Consider the following 23,658-nt stretch of genomic DNA (forward strand, 5'->3'; position numbering starts at 1 on the left):
GATCCTGAATCTATAGAACATTGGAAAATGATCACCAATGCGTCCACAATTTCTAGAGCCACCTCCTTAAGTACCCTGGGATGCAGACCATCAGGCCCTGGGGATTTATCAGCCTTCAGTCCCATCAGTCTACCCAACACCATTTCCTGCCTAATGTGAATCTCCTTCAGTTCCTCCGTTACCCTAGGATCTCTGGCCACTAGAACATCTGGGAGATTGTTTGTATCTTCCTTAGTGAAGACAGAAGTACAGATGGTGATGAATCAGAGTATAGAAGTGAGATCGACCAATTGACCAAATGGTGCCAGCACAACAACCTGGCTCTCAATATCAGTAAACCAATGAACTGATTGTGGACTTTGGAAGAGGAAGGATGAGGACCCACAATCCTGTTTATATCAAACATGGTGGAGAGAATCAAAAACTTCAAATTCCTGGGCATGCATATTTCCAAAGATCTTTCCTGGACCCAGCACACTGATGCAATTATAAATAAAGCACATCAGACTTCCGGTGGCGCTATGCTCTGATAAAGCCACGCGTCAACTAGCTCCGAAGAAAATCCGATCTTAAAGGGGAAAGAACGGGACAGGTCCACTGAAATTTGGCGATAACTTTCAACGAAGGGTGAGTGAAGTCATTAGATCGTGACTCCTACCGTTTATATGTCGATAAGTCGCACTCCCCCGTTAAAAACTGCTGCAAAACGAGCTGGCAAGGCCAGGCTGCCGGAAGAGGAATCAGGTCAGATGGAAGCATCAGCCTCAGCCTCAGCCTCAATTCCAGTGCCGACCCAAGAAGAAATTCCCAAACAGTCCCGAAAGCCACAGCCTAAAAAAATTGGATTGGAGGAATTTCGAACCATAGTTGGTGAGGAGCTTTCAAGTATGAAGGATGATTTTCAGGAAATGAAAGATGAATTAATATCGTTGAAAGGATTGAAGGGAGAAATATCAACTATCATCAGTGAGAAGTTATCATCAGTGACGAAAGAAATATGTGATAGTATGAACGAACATATGGTGGAAGTAAACTCTAAACTACAAAAGCTGGATTCCGACTTTACCAGTAAGTTGGAGCATATTACTACTACGGTACATCAACATGACGAGGCTATACGCGAGTTGGAAGTTCTAGCTGAGACAAGTGCTGAAACAACAAAAAGGGTATTAACGGAGACTCAACGCCTATCTGATCTACTAGCGAAAGTAACCGAGAAATGCATTGACTTAGAGGGTCGCTCTAAACGTCAGAACCTAAGGATTGTTGGAGTTAAAGAAGGCCAAGAGAAAGATAAAAATCTCTGTGATTTCACTGCTGAACTCCTACGGGATGTTTTGAAACTGGACACAAAACCTTTGCTGGATCGAGCCCACAGAGCACTGAGAGCTCGGCCAGCTGCTGACGCTCCCCCAAGGCATCTGATATTAAAGGTACACTACTCTCACGTCTTAGTAGATATTTTGTCGAGAATCGCTATCAACAGAAACTTATCATTCCAAGGCGACAATATCCGTATTTTTAGAGATTATCCTGCTGAGGTGGTTAAGAAAAGAGCACTTTTTAATGAGACAAGATCAATTCTGAGGAAGATCCCATCGCTCAGATTCGGAATGTTGTACCCGGCCAAACTGCGAGTCACCTACAAGCAGACAGAAACCTTTTATACTGATCAAAATAAAGCATTCGAATTCACCCGAGAGATTGAAAACTCGCTGAAGGGATGAATACCACTTCACGGCTGTAATCACTGGCAGAGAACTGATTGGGCTATAAGGCGTTATAATTTAAAGTTCCAAGACCAGTGAATAAGCTATATGACTATTAATCTTTATTAACAAAAAAATATTATTAATCACTACCAATAAGAAGTTCAAGTAACACTTGACTCATGTAAATTTTACTTTTAACATTTAACTAATACACCCTAGGGGCCTATTTTGGATTAAATTCCTTTGGGCCTGTCCTGTTTATTTCCCCTTGCTTCTAAAAATATATATATTTTTAAACCGGAGCTAGTATTAATTTTGTCACAAGCTACGGAAGTCCTTAATTTTTTTGCCACCATAGGGTGGCTTTCACTAACTGCACTAATTGTAGTTGTAGTTTTAGATGTTTCTTTTCTTTTCCTGCACTCTTTTAACTCTCTACGTTCTTATCTTACTTCTAATTTTTTTCACTATGTTATTATTAAGTATTTATATCATTTTGGGAGATACTTTCGGGTGATACTCCGAATATCACAAAAGACCACCCAACCTCCACTCAAGAAGAATGCTATGGTTCGTGTGACAAACCATTTACTTTATCACAGACCATTTAATCTTTAAGATGCAAGATACTACTACGAAATCTGGAGGTAAAGGTATTACATTTTGTAGCTGGAATGTCAAGGGCATTAATGAACCAATCAAAAGAGGTAAAGTACTTTCACATCTAAAATCAATTAATGCTGATATAATGTTTCTTCAGGAAACCCATCTCAAAAACGTGGCACATAATAGACTGAAAGGCAAATGGATTGACAAATTGCTTCATTCATCATTATCCTTTAAATCAAGAGGGGTAGCCATTTTAATCCGTAAGGGTATACCATTCAAACATACCTCTTCTATTGTTGATACTGAAGGTAGATATGTCATATTAGTGGGTGAACTGTATTCTACAAAACTGATATTGGTGAATATCTATGCACCAAACTTTGACAACCCTCTATTTTTTAAGAAAATATTTAATACTATTCCAGAATTTGGACAATACAATTTGATAATTGGAGGAGATTTAAATTGTACATTAGATCCTTATTTGGATAGATCGTCAACTCAAAGGAAAATAAAATCCAAGTCATGTGAATGATTAAATTCATATATAAACAGTGCAAATATAAAAGACGTTTGGAGAATTGAAAACCCCTCAGGCCGTGAGTATTCTTTTTATTCACCAGTGCATAAAACATATTCAAGAATTGACTACTTCTTAGTGGACTCCAAACTCATTCCTTATACGTATAATTCAAAATATCATAACATTATTATATCCGATCATTCCCCTCTAACATTTAGGGTAAAACTACAAGGAGTAACGGAGAAACAGACTAATTGGAGATTCAACCCACAAATCTTAAACGAAACAGCATGTTACGACTATCTCAACTTGCAGATTAAAACCTTTTTTCAGACAAATGACCTCCCTGAAACATCTGCCTCCCTGCTCTGGGAAACATTCAAAGCGTTTGTGAGAGGATGTATTATTGCCTTTCAGGCATCCCAAAAAAAGAAGAACCGAGCTGAACAACATGAGCTAGAAAGACAGATAAAACAGCTAGACACAACAAACGTGATCGCTCCTTCCATTATAATATAGTATGTAGGTTAATTGGCTGGGTAAATGTAAAAAATTGTCCCTAGTGGGTGTAGGATAGTGTTAATGTACGGGGATCACTGGGCGGCACGGACTTGGAGGGCCGAAAAGGCCTGTTTCCGGCTGTATATATATGATATGATGATATGATATGATATGATATGATAATACATAATAAAATTGCTGCTCTTAAATATAGGTTAAATCATATACTTTCAGCTCAAATCTTAAGGCTTTTTCAGCACACTAAACAAATATATTTTGAATTTGGAGATAAGCCACAGAAATTGCTAGCCCGACAACTCCGTAAATTAGAAGACGAATCCACAATTCATAAAATCAGATCAGACAACGGAGACTTGCTTAAATTACCCAAGGACATTAACGAGAGATTTTTGCAATTTTATCAGACATTATACTCATCAAACATAATAGATAGCCCTGCGAATATGCAAAACTTTCTGCAGAAATATAACCTCTCTGGTTTAAATGACAATGAGAGAAATTTACTGGGCGCAGAAATAACTACGAATGACATTGAAGATGTCATTAAGTCCTTGAAAAATGGGAAGACCCCGGGTCCTGATGGGGTAAATAATGAATTTTATAAAATATTTAGTGACTTGATCTCCCCACGCTTACAAACTGTATATAGTTACGCCTTTAAACAACAGATATTACCACAAACTTTGACTGAATCAACAATAATACTTATCCCTAAAAAAGATAAGGATTCTGAAGACCCTGGTTCGTATAGAGCCATAGCTCTTTTAAATACTGATCAGAAGATATTAGCTAAGGTTTTAGCCCATAGATTAAGTTTAGTCATTGATAAATTAATACACCCTGACCAATCAGGTTTATATCTAAACGATATTCTTTCTATAACCTAAGACGTTTGTTCAATATAATATACTCAAATAGAATATTAAACGAAGACTTAGCAATCATTTCGCTAGACGCTGAAAAAGCATTTGATCAAGTGGAATGGCCCTATCTTTTCTCCGTGATGGAAAAATTCCAACTCGTGGCTCATGGGTGAAACTTTTATATAAAACTCCAACAGCTAGAATATTGACAAACCAAATGTTGTCACCAAAATTTAACTTATCCAGAGGTTGTAGACAAGGATGTCCACTATCTCCGCTTCTATTTGCCCTCGTTATAGAACCACTCGCCGAGAGTATCAGATCACACCCAGACATTCACGGCTACAACACTAAACATACAATTAACAAAATTTCCTTATATGCGGATGATGTACTATTATACATCACAAACCCTGAAATTAGCATTCCGAATTTACTAAATCTCATAACTCAATTTGGCTCATTCTCCGGATATAGAATTAATTGGTTCAAAAGCGAAATCATGCCAATTACGGAACAAAATCCAGCTATACTTCAACAATTCCCTTTTAAAATTGCCTATGAAAAGTTCAAATACCTTGGAATCTACGTGACTAGGAAATATACTTCTTTATTTAAATCAAATTTCCCTTCTTTAGTTACTAAATTACATAGAAATATCCAATTTTGGAAAACACTCCCCATTTCACTAGCTGGTCGAATTAATGCTATAAAGATAATAATAATAATAATAATGCATTACATTTATATAGCGCTTTTCAAACACTCAAAGACGCTTTACAGGGATTACTAGAACATAGAGAAGTAAATAAATAGATAAATAAGTAAATAGATAAATAAGTAAACGAACAGAAAAAGGAGACAGAAGGTGAGGTGACGGTCAGTGGTTGAAGGCAGTGCTGAACAGGTGAGACTTCAGTGATGTTTTGAATGTGGTGAGTGAGGAGGAGTCTGACGGTTTGGGGTAGTGAGTTCCATAGGGTGGGAGCAGCGATGGAGAAAACCCTGTCCCCCCAGGATCTGAGTTTGGTCCGGATGGGGGGACGACAGGAGATTGGCAGCAGCAGAGCGGAGGGTGCAGGTGGGAGTGTGCCTGTGGAGGAGGTCAGTCAGGTAGGATGGGGCCAGGTTATGGAGGGCTTTGTAGGTCATGAGGAGGATTTTGTACTGGATTCTCTGGGGGATGGGGAGCCAGTGGAGCTTGTAAAGGACGGGGGTGATATGGTCACGGATCGGGGAGTGGGTGAGTAGACGGGCAGCGGAGTTTTGAATGTATTGAAGTTTACTGATGATTTTTGAGGGTGAGCCATAGAGGAGGCTGTTGCAGTAGTCCAGACGGGAGGTGATGAAGGCGTGGATGAGGGTTTCTGCAGCTGTGGAGGAGAGGGATGGACGGAGACGGGCAATGTTTTTGAGGTGGAAGAAGGCTGTCTTTGTGATGTGTTTGTCGAAGGAGAGGGTTTGATCAAAGATGATTCCAAGATTCCGGATGTGAGGGGAGGTGGATACTGGGAGACCATCATATCATATCATATCATATCATATATATACAGCCGGAAACAGGCCTTTTCGGCCCACCAAGTCCGTGCCGCCCAGCGATCCCCGTACATTAACACTATCCTACACCCACTAGGGACAATTTTATTGATACTTAAAAATCATCAATATTGAGGATGAAGTTTTGGGTGGATTTGGTGAGCGTTTTTGGACCAATGATGATGATTTCAGATTTGTTGCAGTTGAGTTTGAGGAAATTTGATTGAAGCCAAGATTTTATTTCAGTGATGCAGTTTGTCAGTGTAGAGTGTGTGGTGGTGGAGATTGACTTGGTGGAGATGAGGAGCTGGATATCATCGGCGAAGCAGTGGAAGTTGAGACCATGACGGCGGATTAATTGACCAAGGGGGAACAGGTAGAGGATGTCAGAGAGGTAAGATTTGAACCAGGATAGGGCTGTGCCGGTGATGTTAAAGGAGGTTTCAAGTCGGGTGAGGAGAATGGAGTGATTTATGGTGTCAAAGGCGGCGCTGAGGTCAAGTAGGATGAGGATGTTGAGGTTGCCAGCGTCAGAGGAGAGGAAAAGGTCGTTTGTGATTTTGAGGAGCGCAGTTTCAGTACTGTGGTTGGAGCGGATTGGAAAGTTTCATACAGGAAGATGATCTTCCTCCCACAGCTACTATACTTATTTCAAGCAATTCCGATACACCTTCCAAAAAATTTTTTCAAAAAAATGGATTCAATTATTACTAATTTTATTTGGGATTATAAGACCCATAGAATAAATAAAAGACATTTATGCAAGTCTAAAACTAATGGAGGATTTGCTTTACCAAACTTCCTATTTTATTACTGGGCAGTTAATATTAAAAATATAACCTTCTGGCTGAACGACATTGATCGGCAACCAGATTGGTTAAAGTTGGAGAAGGAGGATTGCTTACCATTTGATATTGGTGCGATCTTATTCGCCCCAATAACTTTGAATAAAAAAACATATGGAGGAAATCCGATTATACATAGTGTTATCCGTATTTGGAAACAATTAAAACTCACTTTAAAATTGAGTAATTTATCTCTCTTCCTACCCATTGCAAATAACCCTTCTTTCAAACCGTCTGTTTCAGATAGAGGATTCATTCAATGGAAAAGTTATGGAATTAAAATGGTGGGAGACCTCTATCATAAGGGAACTTTTCTCTCTTTTCAGGAATTACAACAGAAGTATGGATTACATGCTAATAATTTTTTTAGATATTTACAAATCAGAGATTATGTAAAATCACATACACAAGAATATAGATTTAGAGGCCCAGGAATTCTTGATGAATGCTTGAACCGTCACTACAATACAAATAAATTAATATCTTATATTTATAACACTCTTTTAGATACCGACATTCCGTCATCAGAATCATATAGACGAGCATGGGAGGACGAATTGGCTCAACCCATAACGCAAGACATATGGGACGAAAGTTTACAACACATACATCAATGCTCCTTAAACACTAGACATTAATACAATTTAAAATATTACACAGATTACATTATTCGAAGACAAAATTAAACAGGATCTTCCCAAGTATCTCTCCTATTTGTGATAAATGTCAATTTCAAGAAGCCAATTTAACTCACACTTTTGTGACTTGTACAAACATGCAAAATTTTTGGATCGATATTTTAAAAATCATTTCTAAAGTTATCGATAACCAACTGGATTTAGATCCAAAATTAATCATTTTAGGATTATCAGAACACATTACAAACTTTACACTAAGTCAGAGACGCTTTCTTGACTACAGTTTAATAACTGCGAAAAAATTAATACTTAAATTTTGGAAAAAAACAGTAACCCCCACAATTAAAATGTGGATTACGGAAATGACCGAAACCTTGCATTTGGAAAAAATAAGGTTTGCCTTAATTGACAAACCAGATCTATTTTTTAAAATATGGTCTCCATTTATTGAATTTTTAAAAAGGTAAATGGGTTTGTCACAAAACTAAAATTTAAAACTAAAGTTAAAACTTGAGTTTAGGGTTGGATGTACAACTATACTCATTAACTCCCGGATCTATCCCCATAATCTTTATGTTAGTAATTCTCTTTTTTCTTTGCTCTCTATTACTTTATAGTCTTTTTTTCCAGCCTCTTTTCATCTTTATTTTTTCTTTAAAAATTTAAAAACTGAAGCTATGTAAGAACTCTATAACCAGTTTGTCGTTTATTATTATTTGTACATATGCTTTAAAAAATAAAAAATAAAAAAATAATAATAATAAAGCACATCAATACCTCTACTTCCTGAGAAGATTACAGAGATATGGTATGTTAGAGAGGATTCTCTTGAACCTCTACAGCTGTACAGTAGAGAGCACATTGACAGTATGCATGATGGCCTGGTTCGGCAATTTTAATGCCCAGGAATGGAAAAGACTGCAAAAAGTTGTGAACACTGCCCAGTCCATCACCGGCTCTGACCTCCGCACCATCGAAGGGCTTTATTGGAGTCGCTGCCTCAAAAAGGCAGCCAGCATCATCAGAGTCCCACACCATCCTGGCCACACACTCATTTCACCCTTGCCATCGGGAAGAAGGTACAGGAGCCTGAAAACTGTAATGTTTAGGTTCAGGAACAGCTTCTTCCTTATAGCCATCAGGCTATTAAACACTACAACCTCAAATAAGCTCTGAATTACAATAGACTATTATTATTATTATTATTATTAGTGCACTACTATTATTTGTTTTTTGAGTACATGTGTGTATATATATGTGTGTGTATATATATATCAGTCAAATCATTATGACCTGATGAGCCAAAACATTCACCAAATATGCTGTTGGTCCTCCGTGTGCAGCCCCATACGCAGCAGGATGCAATGTACTGTACATTGTGACACTTTCCTCCCGTGATCACCATTAAAATTTTCTGTGACTTGTGCCACAGTAGACCTTCTGCCATTTCGGACCAGACAGGATAGCCTTCATTGCCCTCGTGGATTGATGAGCCTTGGGCGCCCAACACCCTGTCGTTGGTTTGTGGTTTGTCCCTCCTCGGACCACTGTCGGTAGGTACTCACTATTGTTGACCGGGAGCACCCCACAAGCCTTGCCGTTTCAGAGATGCTCTGACCCAGTCGTCTGGCCATAACAATTTGGCCCTTGTCAAAGTCGCTCAGGTCTTTGCTCAGGTCTTTACTCCTGCCCATTTCTCCTGCATCCAACATATCAAGAATTGACTGTTCACTTGCTGCCTAACTGTTCACTTGCTGCCTAACTGTTCACTTGCTGCCTAACTGTTCACTTGCTGCCTAACTGTTCACTTGCTGCCTAACTGTTCACTTGCTGCCTAACTGTTCACTTGCTGCCTAACTGTTCATATAATATCATATCATATCATATATATACAGCCGGAAACAGGCCTTTTCGGCCCACCAAGTCTGTGCCGCCCAACGATCCCCGTACATTAACACTATCCTACACCCACTAGGGACAATTTTTACATTTACCCAGCCAATTAACCTACATACCTGTACGTCCCTGGAGTGTGGGAGGAAACCGAAGATCTCGGAGAAAACCCACGCAGGCCACGGGGAGAACGCACAAACTCCCCACAGTGCAGCACCCGCAGTCAGGATCGAACCCGAGTCTCCGGGTTCACTTGCTGCCTAACGGTTCACTTGCTGCCTAACTGTTCACTTGCTGCCTAACTGTTCACTTGCTGCCTAACTGTTCACTTGCTGCCTAACTGTTCACTTGCTGCCTAACTGTTCACTTGCTGCCTAACTGTTCACTTGCTGCCTAACTGTTCACTTGCTGCCTAACTGTTCACTTGCTGCCTAACTGTTCACTTGCTGCCTAACTGTTCACTTGCTGCCTAACTGTTCACTTGCTGCCTAACTGTTCACTTGCTGCCTAACTGTTCACTTGCTGCCTAATATATCCCCACCCCTTGACAGGTGCCATTGTAACAAGATAATCAATGTGATTCACTTCACCTGTTAGTGGTCATAATGTTTTGGCTGATCGGTGTTTATATCATATGTCTGGGTACTTGTGAGTATGAACTTTTTTTCTTTCTCGTTTATCATATTGTGTACAGTGTACTATGTTTATATATTCTGTTTCTGCTGCAGCTGGTAAGAATTTCATTGTTCTATCTGGTACATATGACAATAAAATACTTTTGACTCTCTTGAGTCTTCAGAGAGATGAGAAGAAATGTCCTCCAGAGAATAATGAAAATTTGAAATTCTCTACCCAAAATGAGTGTGGAGGCTAAGTTACTAATCATATTTGGGCCAGGGATTGATAGAGATTCTTTTTTTCATATATTAGGGGAATCAAGCTTATTGGGTTAATGTAGGCAGTTTTGCTAATGTAAAAGATCAGCCATGGTCTTATTAATTATCACAGCAGACACAGAAGAAATAAATGTTCTACATCTGTTTTTATTTATTTTGTACTCAGAGTTTTACATTCATTCTTCCATCACTCTCTAGCTATATTCACATTAAAGTATACCCCCATGTAGATGAAATACCTCCACTAAACCTGGCTGTGTTTCTACCATTGGGAATTGAACGAGTAATCAATTGTACAGGAATCTAATCCAGTGAATTTAATGAATAGCAACAAATTATAATTTATTATTCTTTAATGGTTTGTTTTTACTTATATTGAGACATTACAATAACAGCAATTTCCAATATATTCTCTCTTTAAATTATGAATTTAACCCCACGTACTCACAGGTACCTTGGTGGTCAATCCACCAATGATCCAGTGATGTATTTCTACTAGTATTGAACAAGTGTTTTTGCAGCTGAAAATGTGTTGTTTTAAGTCCAAACTGTGCTTATTCTTATCATTACTTCCCTTTGTTCTCCACGCTGATTTACCACCTGGCCTTGCGAATGCAAGGATTCCCTCAAATTATATTATTCTGACTATCCACCAGACTCACATTTGTCTAAGTACATGCCAATAGATAACAGATCTACAGTTAAATTTCATTTCATGTGATATATCCATGTGACTCTGTGTGCCTTTATATAGACAACATATTTTGCTGCTCCGCTGAATCCCATGTATTTAGGTGTACGCTCTTTATCTTGATTGATTTAAGTCCATGAATTGCTTGGTTTTGTTACCTATCTGTTGTATTAAAGATCATTCTGTTTGAAATATGACCATTATCAGAACAATATTGTTTTGATGGGGATAAGTTTATGCAAGTTATGTAAGATAATTGAATGGGATTCTCGGCTGATGAATTTAATGCCAAAAATGTCAAAGGCTGTTGAGGAAAAATCTAGATCTGGTGGAATCGTGATTGGTATTTACATGAAAAGAACATACTGGGGAAAACAAATGGAGAATAAGCAACTACTGTAAAACACTTGCACTCCTTGAGCTTGTGGTTGCATGCTGTTTTAACTCTCATTCCCTGTGTTGATCTGTCTGTGCTCAGCTTCCACATTGCTATGGACAGGCTAATACAAATTAGAAGAATAACATTTAATATTTTGCTTGAGGAACTTACAATCCAACAGTATGGACAATGAATTTTCTAATTTCAAGTAATTTACACTCAATCTTTTACTCCCATTATATACTCACCTGCCTACCCTGTTTTCTGCTCTCTTTTTTTGTTTTCCCCATCCACTCACCCCTGCCCCACCTGCTTTCATCTGAATTATGAACCAGGGTCTGGAATTTCTGATGGAATAATATTGACATAAAATCAACAAGATGTCTAGTTGTACAAAAAGGAAGTACACAATTGTTAAAAAATTAAGTTATATATACTGCATAGACAATGTAAAAATTCTTCAGTGTTTTAAACAAATACAATTATAGTTTTTTTAAGCCAAATTTATATTGCAATATGCACATTGAAATTTCAATTTTCTTGCCCTTAGAATGCTGCCATGCAGTCTTCATATCCTGTTGATGTTCTACACAACAATCCAGCAGCCTGGCACTGCACTGCTACAGACGAATCCAAAAAGTCTGAAGTTAACTTGGAAACTGTTTTTCAGATAGTGGATGAATTAAGAGCTTCTCCAAAGATTCAGCTGGTGAAAATGGATACCACTGAGAATTCATCACCAATGCAACAATCACGGAACACCCAGCAGACCCCTAGCACTCCAACATTTACTGACAATGCAGGAGCCAATGAACAAGCAATGAAAATTCAGTCTCTCACTTCCGCAGTCTCAGAGATTAAGTCTTTTGTGGTAGCAGCCACAACAGACCAGCCACTCTCATGTTCACTGCCAGTAGTTGCTGACAGCATGCATACAACTACTTCACAGCCATCTGAGAATACAACCATTCTAAGCATTGTACCAGAATCAGTACCTCCTGATCAATGTCTACCTCAAGGCAAGGTGTCTAAGCTGTGCCATAATGCATCTCTGCACCCAATAGTGTTTGTTGAGGATGGACCAGAATCCAGCTCTGAAAGAGTAAGTTATAAGAGAAACATTGTTAACCCAGTATGTGAAAAAGTTACATGTTGTAAGCAAACTGATTAATGGATTTGTTTAGGAGCAGTTATCATTCTTACAATAATAGACCATATCATCACTAGAAAAACACAAGAAAGCCAGTTTTATAAGCGTTACAATGCTATCTCCAATTGTATTAATATTCTGCTTCATAGCTGTAAAGAAATATATTTATATATTCTGCACATCAAGTCTGGATAAAATTCTATGAAATTCTTCAACAGGAATTTATTTTCACCATTCTATTAAAGTGTGAAAGGCCATGAAAGGCCAAGCTGGATTTGTTAGTATGTAATAGTGGTAAATACTAGCTTTGACCTCACATAAATCAATGAAATTCAGACAAAAACAAAGTTATCATTTAAACATTTTTGTTTTCATTTTCTGATCAGATATGAATATCTCCCATTTAAAAAAATAAAATGTTAATATCTCTGTTGAATTAGCAGATGGAGCACAGAGTGTGTTGTTTTTATTTATTATCATACTTTCTCGAAATATACGGAAAAAGGACAAATGCTGAAAATCTGGAACAAATACAGATAGTAGTACAAATGTTAAAGTGAAAAGGTAGTCAAATATTTCAAGTATCAACCTAAATTGGAAATGAGAAAAGAAAATAATCCAGAACATTTATTGTCCTTTACCTTGCAGATGTTGAATCACTTGCTGTGTTATTTGTGATATTCTGTGTCACTTAACTGTATTCAAGAGTCAAGAGTATATCAATAACCTCAGCAATATGGTTACGGATTGAAGTCCTTCAGTCCATCTAGAGTATTCATATGCAGTATTTACTTATGCATTTCCAATAGCACGCAATCCCATTTGTTGATAGTAATTGTCAAGTTTATTTTAAAGAATCATAGATAAGTGCAGCACGGAAACAAACAAAAGGCAAATACCCTTAGATGCTGGAAATCTGAAATAAAAACAGAATGTGTGAGTAGCACTCAGCAGGTCAGGCAGCATATGCATAGAGAGAAACAGTTAATATTTCAGATAGATAATTTATCATCATTTATAAAAGAAGCATATTTCAAGTTTCACAGAAGGGGAAAGAAGAAGATCTCGCTGAAAATGTGGAAACTAAGAGACTGGAATGCAAACAGAGGAATGCATATAGAAGAAAATGAATGAGAACAGGTGTGAGCATAACAGAAATCAGTGCTGATGCTGTAAGATACTGTGAGGTAATTGCTGTACATCTGAAATAATAGAGAATTATGAAAATAGCAGCAAGACAGGCAGTATCTGTTGGGAGAGAAAAACTGAGTTAACATTACAATTGATGATCTTTCATTGGGGCTGGCCAGGTCAAAGACAAACTAAAGGCTGATTATATGATATTTTTGAATTCAAAGTTGAAATTTGATGACTGTAAAATGCCAAAATAAGAGAGGTCAAAGTAGGCTCATGATGGAAGATCAGAGTTACTCATTTGAATTGAATACATGCTTTTCACAAAGCAATCACCAAATCTGTATTTGGTTACTCTAAAGCAGAGGAAATTACAGAGCATCCCATTGAGTACATGGATTGTTTTCAGGTCTTTTGAAGAGCAAGCTGTCTATTCAGTCCCATAACCCTGTTCTCTCCTCATGTCCTTAATTTTTTTCTTCTTCAAGCATTTTATCTGTATGTGGCTCGAAGGAGGAATTGTAAATGAAGTCACTGGGAATCAGAGAAATTTCTGAGACTAGAGTCATACACCTGAGATAGTTACCATTGCTAGATTCTGTTCTAAGATATCTTTCAATGCCTGCTAATCATTTTCTGTTTCTGTTGAAAACCTTCCTTTAAGTGATCTAAACATAAAAACATTTTGGTCTATTATCATTCCATCTGACATTGAAGTAGCCATGCTTCTAAACTAAAAAACAGGTATATTTAGATTTTAACAGGTACATTGCATTTGTGCATGTGCCTGATAAAGGCTATCTCCAGCTAGAGAGAGTGTAACAAACTTCCTGCAAATTTCAATCACATTGCCAAATATCTCCAAAAGGTTCTAACTATATTTTACACTTACACTGCAAGAGACCCACAACCACAGTTTACAATAGAAAAGCAGCTTTATGCTTGCTTCAGTTAGGTGGGTTTCATGTAGAGGCCCACCAGAATATAACATCAGGCAGCTCTTAGATGTTTATGGGTTGCTATCCACTGTAACTGCAAACACATACCTTCACAAATACATTTTTTCCAGACTAAAGTTGCCAGGAATTTCAGGCTATCCCTCCAAACAGGTGGTGACCCACTCATGGCATAGAAGCTGACTATCATGGAAGAGCATGTGAATCCCATAGAAGACTATGAGCTCCTACAATCTTAATAGTTGCCTTGAAAGTCTATACTGTACCAGGTGCATTTCTATACAACATTATTAGTTTCTACTGGCCCAACCTCAGCTGACCACTCTTCTGCTTCTTATTATTTTGTGACATGCTTCATGCACAGATTGATGTGTTTCTCATCTCTTTAACTATGATTTGCACCAAGAACAACTTTAGAAAAATACAAGATGATATAACACTGTCACAAGAGCAAGTGGGGAATTTGTCAGTGGTGGGGGACTTACTCGAAGAATTTTACAGCTTTTAAATTTAATTTAACTTTTGCAATGTAAAAAATAGGTTTAGTATAATAGGAATATTAATCATTTTGTGTGAGAAGAACACCTCGTGGTTATCTTACATATAGAATCACACATCGAAGTGATATCAGAAAGATAGAGCAAACAGTGTCTGTAGATAGACATGAAGTGGAAGATCTTGGTGGAATCAAACTATAATGTTCATTATATGAAGAAAAATATGAGAAATCAAAGAAAGTAGTCTTCCTGAAAGCTTCTTTTGAAAGTCCTTACAAACTTCTTTTTTACTTTCGTTCTGAAGAAGTGTCTTGACCCGAAACTTCACTCATTCCTTCTCTCAAGAGATGCTACCTGTCCCACTGAGTTACTCCAGCATTTTGTGTCTACAGCACTAGATCAGGCCTGCTTGTGATACTCCATGACTTTGTTTTCAATGTTGGGTCAGGGTAGAGTTATCCATGTTCTTGCATGAGTGCAGAGAAGTGTTGCAGATAATATTGTGGCAGGGTCTTCAGGTCAATTCTTGAGGTTAAGTTGCTGGAGTAACAACCAGATTTTAAGAGTCCAGAGGTCAAGAGGCTTTAATTGTCATATTTTGAATGTTCTGTTCCACGTCATTCTGCATATAAACTGTTGAGCCAGAGGTATGAGTTTGAAATCCATCATGGCAACCATGGAATTTTAGGATAAGGATAAGGATTTTGCAGATAGCATTCTTTGGTGATATTTTCCGATATTTAATCTTAGTTGCAGCATTCACAATTAGGAGGATTTGAGCTTTTGTCAGTGTAAAAAAAAGTCACATTTTTACCAGACTATTCCAGGCACATTTTTATTGGGTTGGTGATGTAGTCTTTGAATGAGTCGTTGGTCTGGTTGTATCATGACCTCTATTGTTCCTCATGAATGCATGGTATATAATTGGAGTCACTTTTAAAGTGGTATAGTTGTTTTGAGCCATCATCTTGGCATATCTCCATTTCTGTAGTGGATCAGTGTGATGGAAATGTCAATCTGTGATAGACAAAGCAAATGACAGGAACCAGGCTTCTGATTTCAGAGGAGCAATGTTCACCAGTGTTGGTAACCAGTTGATGGGTGTTACAGTTCTTGGATACTTCAAAGGAGAAATGCGTTAGGATGTACTAAGGATTTGAGCATGAATGCAGGAAGTGCATGTCTATACAATTTGCACTTTCTAATTCAGAAGCGGTGGAGTGAGTAGGTGATGGCATATGAGAAGGAGAATTAGGTTCACCTATAGGACTTAAATTACTCAAAATGGCAACATACCACCACCTTCTCAATGGCAATTAGAAGCTCACAATGAATACTGATAATGCCAATGCCGCCCAAAATCCGCAAACAAATATATAAAATGTAACATCATCTTCTGCAGTCTTTGGCAATAGCTGTTCCAATGATGGTAAGCTCCGTCTACTCCATCCAGGTAAGATCACGTAACATTGGTTGTACCCCATAATGAGTTGTTGTCTCCTCTGCTTGTGTATCGCTTTGTTTACAAAAGAGGGAGAAACATTTATATAACCTGCGGATAGAAATAACTTGAATAATACAATTCCACGATGAAAAAGGTAGCATAAATGAACATTCCTTTAATCTGGCATTCTTGAAAATAATTGAAAAACATTTATAATTTTTCTTTTGTAACTTTTTCTACATATGTCTTTCAAATAGATTGTACTGTTGCATTTTAATATCTTGATGTAAGACTAAGTCAGTGGTGCCTGATCCCTTGTACCTCAGACATTTCTAGATTTTCAATAGTGGACCCACAAATAAATTGGTTATTGGTGTGCCGCCCTTGACAGATTAAAACACTTAAAACACTTGCCAAGACATTTCTGAACTAGTATTCCTAAATCAGTTCAAAGTAGTGTGGATCAAAACTGTTTAAAATAAAATACTTGCTTTACACTGCATCTTTCAAGGCCAAAGGCCTTAAATCATGACAATCAATTCAGTTATTTTAAAGCGTAACAATGTAATTGGTTTATGCTATTTAAATTTATGTAAATCTTCATTCCTGCAGACGGTACATGGTACTGACTATCAAACTGGCTCCTTGGATTCCATCCAGAACACTGATCGATCAAGAACCATTATTTCAGCGCTGCTATCTGACTTTGACATACCAAAAGACACAGTTGCAGCTAATACTATTGGATCTACTCCTATCAAATCAAGACGACAAAACAGTAGCCAGCAGGCTAAGTCTCCTGGTAAGAAAATCTAAATTAAATATAAGCTTGAACCTATGCACGGGTGTGTCATGCCTCTGTATTTTTTTACTTCTCCATAATTTAAAAAAAAGGTAAAGTATGAATTCAAAAATATTGTTACAGAATTCATAAAGTCTTGTTTCTGTAAGTTTTAGGTAAGGATAGGAAGAACTATTTATCATTAAAATAGCTAATACATTTACAGCTTTAGTACATTTTGCTCAATTGATAGACAATGTGTTGTTTGACTATTATTGTATTTATGTATTGACCTCCATGATCTTTTCTCAATATTTTTAAATGTTTTTAGTAATAGTTACAGATGCTTCCAACAAAAGTCCAAAATTTGATTGTGTTGCTATTGGGTTAAAATGCAATTTTGTTTACTGTTGGTGAGCACATGTTGAATTATAAAATGTTATACATACAGTGGAGAGTTCCTGATTTCACCAAATTATTATAAAATAAGCATGTTATTTTTAATCAAATAGACATTCAAGACAAGCACAATTATACAATGATCATCATTATACTCTGATAAGCATATGTATATGGCTATATACTTAATTTCCTGTTAGTGCCAGGTGATTTCCTGGGATGGGCACAAACGTTTGAAGTTCTTCCATGAAATATATGAAATAAACAACCCTCCATGATTCACTGATATTTTTTCTTTACGGCATACAATGAGGCGGTTCAGCCCAACAAGTCTACAACAGTTCTCAAAGCAATTCCATCCAACCACTTATTTTCATTTATTTCACATGCCCTTTAACTCCCCATCCACCTGGGCTGGAGGTCATTTAAGAAAGATACGGTGGTAGAGGAATGTGATGGTGATGAAAAGCACAATGTGTCATTGCAACATCACATATGCATAGGGGCATCTCAGATATTGATACACAAGGGAAAATGAAAGTAGGTCAGGTGGATACATGCATGGGAGGGAACACTTGGAATAAATTGACATCAGAGGCAGGGGCTCACCAGATGATAACTACACAAGGTGATAACTGCACAGATGATAACTACACAAAATATGATCCTGGGGGCGACAGATAAGGCAATTAGAAAACACTCACGAGAAGGCTGTGCACTGAAATTGATGGTGTGTTGTCAGCTGATGAAATGCAGTCCATCTTCCAACTTTCGTATGAGTTCTGTATAGCAATGAGAGCATCATGGCTAATTAGGAGGAGACATGAACAATGGGACACCAATAACCATTTCATAATGTGGTTCTGAGTGATGAGGCACCTTCCATGAAGATTTAAGCTTAACACCCTCGTGCATACAACATAAGAAGGACTTTGAATGCTGCCAGCTGTGACCAGGATTTTGCTATTCCAGAACAGTGAGATCTAAAACCCTCATCTAGGTTATTAAACTATAAGAACAGGAGCAGGGTAGACCCTTGGACCCCTCAAGCTAGATCCATTGTTTAATAAGATAATGAAACTGATTTGAACTCAAACATCATTTTCCCACCCTATCCCCATTTTGCATGATTCCTTCAATATCTAGAAATTTTGTTTTTGTATGTAATCAGGCTGATCCTTCACAGACCTTAGAGCCAAGAGAATTGCAAATATTCACTACCCTTTGAGTGAAGAAACTTCTCATTTCATTCCCAAATACCTAACCACGTAAGCAAGAGAAATATTCTCCCTGTATATGCCCTATTTACACTGTTGAGCTCTAAGAATTTTCATTGAGCTTGCTTCTCATCCTTTTAACACCAGAGAATAGGGAGCCCATTCATTTGCACCTGAAATTACGAATGTGCTATCCCAGGAACTAGTCTGACAATTTTTTTCTTCATTGTCATGATAGCAAGGTAAAGCCCAGGAACTCAGACCAATGAGCCGAGCATCTGTGGTAGGCAAGTTGCTGGAGAGTATTGTATGGGGTAAAGAAAATATATGCATTTGGAAAGATGGAGCTGATTAGGGATAGTCAGCATTTTTTTGTACATGGGAGATCATGTCTTACAAAACTGATTGAGTTTTTTGAAGAAGTAATCAAAAAGGTTGATGAGGGCAAAGCAGTATATATTGTCTATGTGGACTTCAGCAAGGCATTTTTGATAAGGTTCCACATGGCAGAGAGTGATGGTGGAAGGTTGTTTTTTGGACTGGGGGTCTGTGACTAGTGGTGTGCCTCAGGGATTGGTGCTGGACCCATTGCTGTTTGTGGTTTATATCAACAATTTGGATGAAAATGTAGAAGGCATGATTAGTAATTTTGCAATGACAATTTACAATTTCCACTCCCTAGCGTTTGAGGCTCATTGAGGAGGCGCTGTGAACTGTTTGCGTGCTACTGTATGTTTCTTTTTTTTTCCCATTGGAACCTAATCAGATGTACAGCACTTTGGTCAATGTGGGTTGTTTTTAAATGTGCTATACAAATAAAATTGACTTGACTTGACTTGACTACAATGGCTACCTAACAGGAAAAAGAGAGTAGACATAGTGCGCTTTTTTCTGATTGGCAGGATGTGACCAGAGATTGCTACAGGGATCAGTGCTGAGGCCCGAACTTTTTACAATTTGTATAAATAACTTGGATGAAAGCATTAAAAGAATGGTGATAAATTTAAAGTCACAAAGACAGGAAGGAAATTATGTTGTGAAGAGTCCATAAAGATGCTTTATAGAAATATGGGGAGGTTAAGTGTATGGCCCAAGATTTGGCAAATGAGGCTTAAAGAAGAAAAATGTGGAATTGGCCATTTTGGCAGGAAAAAGAAAGGAACATTTTATAAAGATGATAAAGATTTCATCACTTAGAGATGCAGAGCACCTTTGGTTGCAAAAGACTAATATGCAGCTATAGTAAATGATTAAGAAAACTTTCATAATGTTGTTGTTTATTGAATGGGGATTAAGTACAAAAGTACAAAGGCCATTAGTGAATCCACATCTTGACTGTTGTCAGCAGTATTAGTCTTTTTATTTACAGAAGGATGATAAGGAGAAGGATTATTTACGAAACTCAAAAACCTAATTTCTGGAATGGGTGGATTGACTTATGAGGAATGGTTAGACAGACTAAACGTTTAGCTGCTGGGGGTTAGAGAAATGAGAGGAACTTACGTTTCAACATAACATAACATCCAGATGGGTCTTCCCATGGCAGATGTAGAAAGAATGTTTCCTCTCTTCAGCAAATCTCAAACTGGTGTTGAATTTTTAAGAATAATGGACACCCATTTAAAATAGAGATGATGCATTTTTTTCTCTCACAGGATCCTAGATCTTTGGAAAAGTCTTCCTCAAAGAATAGTGTAAGCAGAGCCTTAAAATATTTTTTATGCAGATATACAGAGATATTTGAGTAAGGGATTAAAGGTTACTGTGGGCAGACATGTATGCAAGTAAGGCTGTAATCAGATCAGCCATGATCTTATTAAATGGGAGAACAGACTTGAGGGGCTTTATCAAATATTCTTCCTAATTTATATGTTTATATATTCCATGTTCTCATCTATACATTTAATTTTTCCATATCCCCTTGAAGCCTACCTGTATCTTCATCATTACTCATATTGTCACAGCGACTTTGGAAATATCACATTTGGTCCTTTTAATCACATAGAGTCACAAAGTATACAGCTTGGAACAGGCTCTTGAGCCCAACACATCCATGCCAATGAACATCCCCCATCTCTTCTTAAGCCCCCCTCGGTCATGGCTGACCATGGGTGATGCATCCTAGTTGGCTGCTTGCTCCAAACCCCGGCTAGAGCAGCGTCGCTTGTGGCTGAAGAGACCAATGCGGGAGTGACAGTCTCTGTTGCAAAGGTCACATTTGTGTGTGTTCTCTGGTCTGGTGAAGTTGCTGCGCTCCTTTCTGCGTGCCCGTTTATCTGCTGCTGCGTTCATCAGTTTTTCTTCCCCCGTTTTGAGATGTTGGTTCAGGGTACCTCTCCACCTCGTGCGGTCAGCTGCAAGGCTCTCCCAGGACTCCATATCGATGTTGAGCGCCTTCAAATCTCTCTTGCAGACATCCTTGTAAGTTAGCTGGGGGCGGCCGAACGTATCACAAAATTCTGGAGTAACTCAGCAGGTCAGGCAGCATCTAGGAATGGGTGACATTTCGGGTCGAGACGTTTCGGGTCCAGCATTTTGTGATACCTTCGATTTGTACCAGCATCTGCAGTTATTTTCCTACGCTATTGTCCTCCCAGATGTTAGCTCTCCATAGAGGATGTCTTTTGGAATACGGCCATCCTCCATGCGGTGGACATGGCCCAGCCACCGCAGTCTGCGATGCCTGAATAGAGTGTACATACTCGGAAGGCCAGCGCGAGACAGAATCTCGGCATTGGACTCCGTCTTGCCAGGATATACCCAAGACACGGCGGATGCTTCTCAGGTGGAAAGTGTTGAGTCTTCTCTCCAGTCTGGCATATGTAGTCCATGCCTTATTGCCATACAGCAGCATGCTGTTGATACAGGTGTGTAGACTGCTATCTTTGACTTCACTGTCAGCTTTGGATTGGTCCACACTCAAGTTGTGAGGTGAGCGAGAGTTGTAGCTTGTCTTCCCGGTCCTCTTGTCAATCTCTGTGTCCAAGGAGAGGTTGTCGGTGATGGTGGAGCTGAGGTACGTGAACTGATGGATGGCATGAAGTTCGTAGTCGTCAATGGTGATAATAGGCAATGCCTCTGTACCCTGCCCCAGGACGTTCGTCTTCTTCAGGCTGATGGTCAGCCCAAAGTCCTTGCAAGCCCGATAGAAGCGGTCCATCAGTGACTGTAGTTCCTGCTGGGTGTGGGACACAACATCCCCCATCTACGCTAGAACTATTTGCCCACCTTTGACCCATATCCCGGTTTTCAGAGTCCTCTACCTTCTTCCCTATGGCAGAAGTGAAATGTGAGCATGGCCAGGGTGGTGTGGGTCCTTGATGATGCTGACTGCCTCTTTGAGGCAACGCCTCCTCCTCTGAGAAGGTCAGTACCAGTGATGGACGGAACAGTATCTACCACTTTTTGTAATCTTCATTCTTGGGTGCTCGAGATGCCGCACCAGGCCATGATGCAGCCAGCCAATATACTCTCTACCGAAGTTCAAGAGAGTATTCGTCAATTTTATACACCTCTCTAAAATCATTCCCTAGCCCCCTGAACTCCAAGGAATAAAGTCCTAGCCAGTCCAACTTCTCCCTTTAGCTCAGCCTCTCAGGTCCTGGCAACATCCACATACATTTACTCTGCACTCTTTCCAGCTTAATGACTTCTTTTCTCTTGTAAAATAACCAAAACTGAACGTGTGGCCTCACCAACATCTTGTCCTAACTTCTATAGTCAGTACCCTGACTGATGACGGCCAATGTTGCACCGCCCTATCCACCTAAGATGCCTCTTTCAGGGAACTGTGTAACTGTACTCCTAGATCCTTCTGCTCTACAATACTTCCCAGAGACCTATCTTTCATTATGAAGATCCTGCCCTGGTTTGATTTCCCAAATGCAACACCTCACACTTATCTGCATTATATTCCATTAGCTATTCCTCAGCTAACTTACCCAGCAGGTCAAGAGCCTGCTGTAATTTTGATAACAATCTTTACTCTCTAAGATACCACCCACTTACCGCCTACAAAACAGTGCTGACTATCTCTGCCTATCCAAATGCATATAACATAGCACAAAAAGTAAGGAAATTTGTGTTTGGTAGATTATTTCTTTGTTGTAACAATGCTTCTTGGCAATAAATCTTATACCATTGGAAAGCCTGTTTATTTCCCTTTTAAATGGTGCCACATTTGTAAGGAACATGCATTTGTGGGATGAGCAGCAGAGCTGAGTATATGGGTTGCGCCCATGAGAAATTTGCCAAATCTTCTCTGCCAATGCCAAACAGCTTATTCTGCTGTTGCTATTGACTCTTGTTTTGAGCTTCTGGTGCCCCCAGGTGCTGACAATCAGGTGCCTGATTGGCACCTGATTGGCAGCATCTCTGAGCATGGGCCTTGCTACAGTGGTCAGTAGGTGTCTGCTCCAAGAATCGGCATGCCACGTTTGACTGATCTGGATAGAGCCCGTGCGATAGGGCAACTTCAAGCTGGTGTTCCGCAAAACCAAGTTGCGGCATTATTTGGAGTGAGTCCTAGTACCATCTCCAAAGTGAAGGCCAAGTTCCATATAACGGGGGATGTCAGAGACAGGCCGCGAAGTGGGCATCCCAAGAAGACGACACCCGAAGAAGACCGTTTCCTCACCCTGTCAGCACTTAGGAACCGTAGGCTGTCTTCCACAGATTTGCAGTCAAGGTTTGCAGGACGATATGGCCGATGGCTCTCTGCCCAGACAATTCGGAACAGACTGCACGCAGCCGATCTCCGGTCTCATAGGGCTGCCAGGAGGCCTGCCATGACTGCCCTTCACCGTCAGGCCCGTTTGCGCTGGTGTCGGCAACACGTGCACTGGAACCTGAACATGTGGAGGAACGTTATGTTCAGCGATGAGTCCAGATTCTGCCTACGGCAGTTGGATCATAGGGTCAAAGTGTGGAGAAGACGCGGAGAACGCTATGCTGATTGCTGCACCGATAGAGTA

The 23,658-nt window shown here is 39.1% G+C and overlaps 1 protein-coding gene across 1 annotated transcript in view; it reads left to right on the top strand.

The window, feature by feature from the left end:
* Positions 1-23,658, top strand: part of hsf5 (heat shock transcription factor family member 5) — a 48,539-nt gene that overhangs the window by 22,564 nt on the left and 2,317 nt on the right. The window contains exons 4-5 of the mRNA XM_078422482.1: positions 11,658-12,209; positions 16,901-17,090. Coding sequence (XP_078278608.1) covers positions 11,658-12,209; positions 16,901-17,090 — 742 coding nt within the window. The remainder of the gene's footprint in view (positions 1-11,657; positions 12,210-16,900; positions 17,091-23,658) is intronic.

The sequence above is a fragment of the Rhinoraja longicauda genome, chromosome 26, assembly GCF_053455715.1.
Source record: "Rhinoraja longicauda isolate Sanriku21f chromosome 26, sRhiLon1.1, whole genome shotgun sequence".
NCBI lineage: Eukaryota > Metazoa > Chordata > Chondrichthyes > Rajiformes > Arhynchobatidae > Rhinoraja > Rhinoraja longicauda.